The sequence below is a fragment of the Cannabis sativa genome, chromosome 4 (assembly GCF_029168945.1).
Source record: "Cannabis sativa cultivar Pink pepper isolate KNU-18-1 chromosome 4, ASM2916894v1, whole genome shotgun sequence".
In the NCBI taxonomy this organism is placed as follows: Eukaryota; Viridiplantae; Streptophyta; class Magnoliopsida; order Rosales; family Cannabaceae; genus Cannabis; species Cannabis sativa.
Genome location: NC_083604.1, coordinates 41,504,857 through 41,513,557, shown reverse-complemented (window position 1 = coordinate 41,513,557; position 8,701 = coordinate 41,504,857). Strand labels below are relative to the sequence as shown.

General features: G+C 34.2%; 1 protein-coding gene across 1 annotated transcript; it reads left to right on the top strand.

Annotated features, from left to right (window-relative positions):
* The first annotated feature begins 5,007 nt into the window (after positions 1 to 5,007).
* LOC133037217 (uncharacterized) lies at positions 5,008 to 7,182 on the top strand. The gene is made up of 2 exons (XM_061114097.1): positions 5,008 to 5,198; positions 5,320 to 7,182. The coding sequence occupies exon 2, from the start codon at positions 5,509 to 5,511 to the stop codon at positions 6,061 to 6,063; it is 555 nt and encodes a 184-aa protein (XP_060970080.1). The 5' UTR covers positions 5,008 to 5,198; positions 5,320 to 5,508; the 3' UTR covers positions 6,064 to 7,182.
* The last annotated feature ends 1,519 nt before the right edge of the window (positions 7,183 to 8,701 follow it).

The following is an 8,701-nucleotide window of genomic DNA, read 5'->3' as shown; positions in this document are numbered from 1 at the left end:
TTAATATGAATGATCATTCACGATTGCATATTTATTGTAAAACTCACTGTGTATTTTCAAACAGCTTTGAATCTTTTTAATTAATGCATCAAAATTAGCACTTTGTAAAATAAGGCAAAATATTGGGGTGTTACACTATAATAAATTATTTCTACTAAAAATTTATTTAATTATTTATTATATATTATAAAAAATAAAAATATTTTTTAAAATGAAAAAATATTTAAAAATAAATAATTTTTAAATTTCTAATTTTTTATTTTTAAAAAATATTTTATATTTATATTTTTATTATTAACAAACAATATCAATTTATGTTTTTTATAAATTACAATTTTATCTTTCACAAGTGATAAAAATATAATTTAAAAATATTAAAATTATTTTTATCAAATGCATATAAATTTATACTATAGAAAAAAATAATTAAAAATATATAAAAAATAAAAATTTAATATAACATATTTTTTATATATATATATTTGTGATTATAATGAACTAGATTAAAATATTATCATTATTATAATAGAATCTTAAAAAGTCGCAGCACTTTAAAAATTATAATTTACCAAACACTTAACTCAGTTTTTTTTCACAGTTCTGCTATAGTTGTTTTTCCTTACAGCACAGCTACAGCTGCTTTTTTCCACAGCATAGCTGTGCTAAACTGACCCTTAATCTCTCTTTGCTACTATTATATTTTTTTTCCAATAGTAATTTATAGCAAGTTAATTAATTGTTACTTGAAATAATGAACAATAAAACTTAAGCAATCAGTTTAATTTTTAATACTATGTACTCTTGATTGAGATATCATGCTACCGAATATATAGCCTAAATCCTATACATTTTTTTTTTCTTTTTTCTTTAAATTATTATGAATGGTTCTTTGTTGGAAGCTTACTCTTCAATGTCAGTTTAAGAGAATTTCAGTGTATATATGTATACATTGAAAGCATCTTATTATGTATATATTTCTATAGGGTATTCTTTAGGTGAGAGCACCACTTTTGTTCTTATGAATAAGAGCATTTTTATAACCTTTGATTTTCAATCTAATGGCTTTAATTTATTTGTTTATCATAAGGGTGTTGTATTAAATTTTTCTCAATTATCTTTTTTAATATAGAAGTCACATGTATGTTATACATGTAGCAATTTTTATTAAATTAATATTCTTATTATTTTTAAATTTTTAAAGACTATAACAGTATTTTTAATGTGTACGTATGTATAGTAGTTTTTTTTTTCTTATTTTTTTTTACAATTTCTTATTTATGTGTTTTTTATAACATCTATTAGTTTTTTTTCTGTGTGTTTGGATCCTGTTTTGAATATATATTCAATCAATAAAAAAAATGATATTTGAAGTATTAGAAAATATATTCAATTTATTTAATATTTATTGTATCTACTCATCTATTTGTTAATCACTTCTTCTTCTTTATTTAATTTCTTACACTAATTGAAAGAAAAAATTTCTAAAATAAAAAAATTGCTCAATTTGATTAACTAGTTTAACTGAAAAAAAAAAAAAAAAATTAAGACTTATAAGAAAAAATGTAGTTGCTTAGCAAAACCTAAAAATATCTAAGCTTAATATTACATATTTATGAATGATATAAATTTATGAATGAATAATAGAGATTTCAAAAATTGAAAATAAGTCTCATACTTTTCATAGTTAAGAAAAAAAAGATAAAAAAAAAAGTCATACTTTTCATGAGTATAAAAAAACAACATATTTTAAAATAATAAAGAAACAAAAGAGTTTAAGTTGATGAAGGTAAAATTATAATATAATTTGTTTTTAAAAAAAAAAATATATATATACCAAACACTATCCTACACAACAATATATGTTAATATCATACAACCACCCTATTCAACCAATGAAAAGTGTAAAATAATGCTTTTACATGTGAGAGCAAAAGTGATGCTCTCACCTAAAAATTTTTCTATCTTCATCTGTATATTTTATTTTTGTTTCTGTGTGAGAGAATTTCAGTACTATATATTATTATTATTTTATTTTTTTCAGTACATGAAAAATCCTATAACCAAGGGTCATATTGGCAATAACAATGCCTCTTTGTATTTAGATATCTCTTTCACTGGGTCTTGGTATAGTTTATTGCAAAGAAAGCCTTCGACAAATAATTAAATGAATTGTATATATTAATTTCATATAACTTTGAGATTTTTAATTTTTGTCAAGGTTGTATTTTACTTTTGAATTCTACACAATGATTTTTAAAAAATCTTACTTTTTTTTTTAAATATCTTTGAATTTCATATTATTGAAAAATTTGTATCAATAATGTTGGGTTTCCTATATAATTTTAGGGCTTCATATTGTATCAATGATCTTCTTGGATTTCATACCTTCTTTATTTCGTGTATTTTTTTCTTTTAAATTCTACAAATCTATTTTTTGGAAAATAAAAGTTTTCCTTGATTTGAATTATAGTTTCTTTTATAAAATTTTGATGGGATTTTGTTTTAATTTTAAAATTTAGATGCAAATTTTTATCAAAACCTTCACTAGAAAGACTATCACTTTGGCGGTTAAAAGCTTAGATACTCTTGATAAGTTAAGATTCACGACAATAAGGAGCCTACAATTTTGCAAATTCTACTCTAGCAATGTACTTTTAGAAGATTGAACAAATATTCTAATTATTATTAATTTATTTATCTTATCTTTGAGCTAATTAAAAAGAGCTAGAAATAAAAATTTAGTATTACTTTTTTATATATTTTAAAGTAATTATATTAAGAATTAGTAAGTTAATATTTAGTATTATCTTCTCATTCGCTGCGAAGTGCGAATTATTTACTAGTTAGAAAAATAAAAAAATAAAATTATGTATATTATTTCAATTGTATTTAAAATAAAATTTAATTTTAAGTGATTTAGAATTAGTTTGAGATATTTATATCTATGTTTTTTTTTTTTCTGAAAAAAAATATATCTATGTATATTTAGTTTAGGAATAGGTATCATATAACCGTTTTCAAAAAAGATTAAAATGATAAATGTAAAGTATATTTATAAAAGGGAAATTTCATTTTTTGATCCTAATAAAATACCCCATATCAAAATTTATAGCCCTTTATTTTTTGTACAAATTGATTCCAATAATTTAAAAAGATTCCTAAAATACCCCTAAAATAAACTTTTCACTCTCTCTCTCTGACTTTCCCACTCTCTCGCTCTCTGACTTTTCCCTCTCTCTCGCTCTCTTCACAAACTCACAAACTCACACGAACCAGGCCAACCAGGCGAACCCACACGAACCAGGCAAACCAACAAACCCAAACCCACGAACTCGCCGTCGACCACGAAACCAAAAAACCAACGAACCAAGCGAACCCACGAACCAAACCCACAAACCAGGCGAACCGAAACCGTCTGTCGATCTTCGACCCAAAGGTAAGATTTTTTTTTTGAAAAAATATATTTTTCATAGATTTTGATGCCAATCATATAATGTTGTTGAGATTAGTAGATTTTTTGTAGCTTTTGTGATCTTTAGGTTGTAGATGTTAGTGTTTCAATGGTATCTGTGTTTATTACAGGGTTTATCGATGACATGTCGATAGGATATCGATAGGATGTCGATAGATTGGGTGTCTGTTTGAATTTAGCTGTTATTTGTATGTCGATAGGATATCGTTTGTATGTCGATAGGATGTCGATTGGTGGTTTAAATGTATTTTCTGCCCTATATTGGTTGTCGACTTGTTGTGAAATTGTGGTCTGATTGAATTTGTGGACAGCATATCGACCGGTTGTCGATATGTTGTCGATTATATTATCTTGTTGAATTTAAGCTTGTATTGTCGACTGAATGTTGACAGGATGTCGATATTTTGTCGACATGCTGTGAAATTGTTGCCAGTTTAAAATTGTCGACTGAATGTCGACAGGATGTCGATATTTTGTCGACATAAGTGAATTGAGTTTGCTTTTGATAATGTCGACATAATGTCGACGGCATGTCGATATAATGTCGACATGGTTTTTAAATTTTTTGGCAGCTTTATTTATTTGTTTTTTGTTTTTTCAGATGGCTCCCAGACTCATAATTCCAGCACCTGCGCATTTTACCGGACGCGTTACTTACAGAGGCACCAGAACTTTTGCAAAAATAAAGTCTCGGTTTGAGGAGTTCAACTTGAATAACACGGCGAAGGAAAGCCGTTTCGGCAGCTTTTGGAATGTCGTACCGTTGACATTCTCCTCAGTGTTATTTCACCAGCTTATGCTCCACAAAATGAAGGTAGATGCCCAGGAGGAGTTGAGGATGCGGTTTTACGTTGGTCGGAAGGAGGTCAGATTCGAAGTGCTGGAGTTTGCACTCATTACAGGCCTGGACTTCTCCTCGGGGCCAACAGAAGAGGAGAAGGCTGCGCAGGTTGCTCGCTCAGGGTCAGACCGATTGATCAACAAATATTTCAACCGGTCTGATAGTGTGAAGACAGAAGCACTCCAAGATAGGTTCACAAACTGTCAGAACCCGGAAGACTTGTACAAGCTCGGCTTGTGCTTGTTTGTGGAGTCAGTGCTTCTGGGCCGCGAGGCAAACGCGCTGATTACGCCTCACATACTTAGATATGTGGAAGACCTCGAGTTCTTCTTCCGGATTCCTTGGGGGAAGCACTCATTCGCCAGACTCATGCACTCGCTTCAAAAAGACATGTTGAAACAGAAGGCCAACTACGAGAAGAAGCTGAGTTCGGATGTTCAGCACGAGTGCAAATACACAGCATATGGCTTCGCACCTGCAATACAATATTGGGCGTACGAGGCCATTTTGGAGGTTGGGAAGAGGTATGGCACGAATCACGGGATTCGGTTCCCCAGGATGCTTAGCTGGACGAGCAAGGGCGATATTAGGAAGAAAGACGTCAGCGCATTATTTGCTAGACGGGTATGAATTTCACTTATGTTCAGAATAATTATTTAACATAAATGCTAAATGGTTCTATTTTGATATTTTTTGAACCATAAACAAAATCTTGAAGTGGTGAAGGGGCTACTTCCACGGACAGAGGAGGAGGCATTTGTGAGGACCATATCTTACGATGGTGTGGAGAACCTGGTTGATGATGGTGTGGATGACACAGAGGCTGAGGCAGGTAGTCAGGTACCAGAGACTCAGGTACCAGACACTCAGGAAACAGACACTCAGGTACCAATTTTTGGAACTTTTTTTTTATGTCTTGATTTTTTATTGTTTTTGTTTTGTGATATTTGTTACATTGTGGAATTATCGTATGCTTACCGTATTTTTTTGGTATATATTTTTTCAGGCCACTGGTTCAGAACCTCAGCCCAGTGCACCATCTTCATCAGGCGTTCGGGGTGCCGAGTACACTGATTTAGTGGCGAGGTTGGATAGGATCGAGGCTGACACTCAGGGTCTGTATGCTGCTCATGTCGAGCTGAAGAAGGCATACGAGACCAGCCATGTAGAGCTGAAGGGTGGTCAGAACGTAATTATGGAGCAGCTCAGAGACATATTGGCCATGTTGAATCGTCCGCCAACGACAGCTTCAGCACCGGAGGCCCCAGCAGATCCATCTACCCCACCACCAGCTGCATCACCCCCAGTAGAAGAGGAGGAGGTCTTCCCCGACGGGTACGATCCTTATGAGGGAGCTCCAGCGACTCCCATCGATACAGGTGTTATCCATGTACATGACACCGAGTCGCAGGGTGAGATTCTGTCGATAGAGGCACAACCTGCAGTGGTTAAGAGTCGGAAGAGGAAGAGAAATCCTCCTGTATGGTTCGGTGACTACACGGAGATGAAGAGGAGACATAGGCCATCTTCGACGTTTGATCCCCTGGAGCCACCGGATGAGAAATTGTTAGTTACTTTCCGAAAGTGGTGTGTTGGACTCATTCCGAACCACCGACTTCGGGATTTGAGAAGTGGTGATTACGGTCCATCATTCTTTTGGATAATGCTCACACCAAAGGAATGGCTTACAGATGACGTAAGTAAAGTATTTTATAATATTACTTCACTTTACAACTTTATGTGCAATTAATATATTTTTTTGTCTAACTGACATTTCCCTTTATATGCAACAATGCATATGCTGAGGAGGCGACGCACCGACTATCCACTGACATTTCCTCAGAAGGGTGTCATTCTCTCCACATTCGTGACCACCATGATCAGCAGTGCATGGACGAACCACAAGGGTCCGAGGAGAAACTTTGTGTGGGAGGATTATATCCTGGACTACTGCAGAGGGGTTCATAAGGTATTGTTTTAGTAAGATTTTAAATGTTGAACTATGATTATAACTTCGATTGTTAATTGTTTGGGAGGATTATTATGGTTTGTTAATTGTTTCGTTGTTCTCCGTAATTACAGTCCCAAGTCTTTGAGAGATGGAGGGGTAACGAGTATATTTACTTCATTCTGCATCTTCCCGAGGCAAGGCACTGGGTCACACTTGAAGTTGACATAGAGCTGTGGAAAATTAATGTCTACGACTGTGATTCCAGCGTCTGTCATTGGACCGCCATGGAACCCATCCTGAAGACTTGGGAAGAACTGCTGCCCTCGCTAATCCTTGCAACCGGTAAATTTCCACGTAACAACCAGATCATGGCGTTAACTAACAGGGACATCACGGTGCTTCCAAAAATGCATTCGACTCGAGCCACTCACGACTTAGTTCCGAAGGCAACAACCAGGTACATAGCGATAAAAAAGTACTATAGTATTAAAATATGTTTTACGTTAGACTGACTTTACATTTTATTTTGCATTTAGTGGTGATTGTGGCGTCTATTGCATTGAGTATGTGGAGCATCTCATGATGCAACGTGGATTGACCGATGTGACGCCAGGCCGGATAGCTATGTTTCGTCAACGGTGGTGTGTTGATTTATTTTACCAAAATGTTGGCTGATTATTGTGTAATTATTGAGACATTGTATATTTTGTGTAATTAACATTACAGTTATGTATATATAGACTTTCTCTTCGTTCAAATTTTGATAATTATTCGTGGTTTCAAATATAAAATATCGATATTATTCAACAAAAATAACTATTAAACCTAAAAATAATTAAAATATTTAAAAAATATTCAACCTCGACATTATTTTAAAGCAGTTTCGAACCTGAAATAGCGATAATTATTCATAGTTAGACCAGTTACTAGTGAAGACACTCCCCATACTTCAGTATTATATATTAGACCACTCTCTATCACTCTCTTTATATGTTAGACCAAGTGAAGGTAAATTGGATAATGAAGAATTATATATAGTACTTATATATTTGAGGAAGAAAAAGAGTCTCTTCAATATACCATATATATGTCTATTATGCTATATTATATATTTCAGGAGGTTGCAGATGAACTCATTTAGATATATATATATAATTTCGTTAGCACATGAAAATAAAAACAAATGATGACAAAATATGCATCATTATAAAATAGTTCATCACGCTAACCGTTGCCTCTGTATCGACATACGCCCTGGAAAGTGAAAGGATAGGGGTAATTTATCGAATTTCCCAATAGAAAACATGTTATTACAACGAATAAGTACAGGACGCCTCAAATGCGGGCTTTGCATGTTGCTCTGTTGTGGCCTGAACTGCCACAGCGGCTGCAGTTTCGTGGTACAGAACCTTTTTTATCACCAGACGGGAAACGGTTCTCCCGTCTTCTTCCAGCGTTGCTTTTTCTTGGACGACCTACAGGCTTCTTTTCCACAGGTACCCCAACTTTCATATTCTTGATGTGTTCTGGGAGAACCCAATCATCCTCGTCACCAGCAAGATTGATGGTATCATCGTAAATCTTCCTCCACGTTTCTTTTGAATAATAAGGTGAGCAAAGCGTGTACACACTTGTGTTCGTTTTCAATGCCGCGGCACATGCATGAAGGAAAGGGAGTTTCAATAACGTGAACACGCCGCAGGTGCATGTTCTTTCAACTAGATTCACATCACCACCTCTTTCACCGTTAGGTCCCCTACCAACATTATACAAATTGGCTTCATTTCGTTGGACGCGCCTGTACCTTGCATTTTCATGAATTTTTGCCAAGTTTTTTTCAAAGAGCGTGGCCAAAGGGGTGGTACATTTGTCAGCATTTTCGAGGCGATCAGCGAACCACGATTGGAGTGTGAACCTGATAAATTCAACCAAAGTAGTTATTGGATATTTCCTGAACTCTTCTGTGACACTATTGAAGCTTTCAGCAGCGTTGCTCGTCATGATGTTGTATCTATCGCCTAAACAATAAGGGTGAGCCCACTTCTCAAACCCTATACTCTCCACATATGCAGCAATGGTCGGATTCATCTTTCTAAGCTTCTCGAACTCTCTATCACATTCAGTCTTCGACCATACGTAAGCAACATTATATATTTGGTTGTGAAAAGCATCAGTCTTGAATTTGGCGTTCACGTTCATAACAATGTGGTGATAGCATGCACAGTGGACTGCTTCGGGAAAAACGAGTCCAACAGCATGATCAATGCTTTGATGCCTATCTGACACAAACACTAAGTTCTCAACCACGCCAATTGCTACCCTCAACTTCTGTAAGAAATACGTCCAGGAGTCGTTATTCTCACTGTCAACGATACCATAAGCAACCGGCAACAATTGGTTGTTCGCATCGTATGCCACAGCAACTAACATTATACCG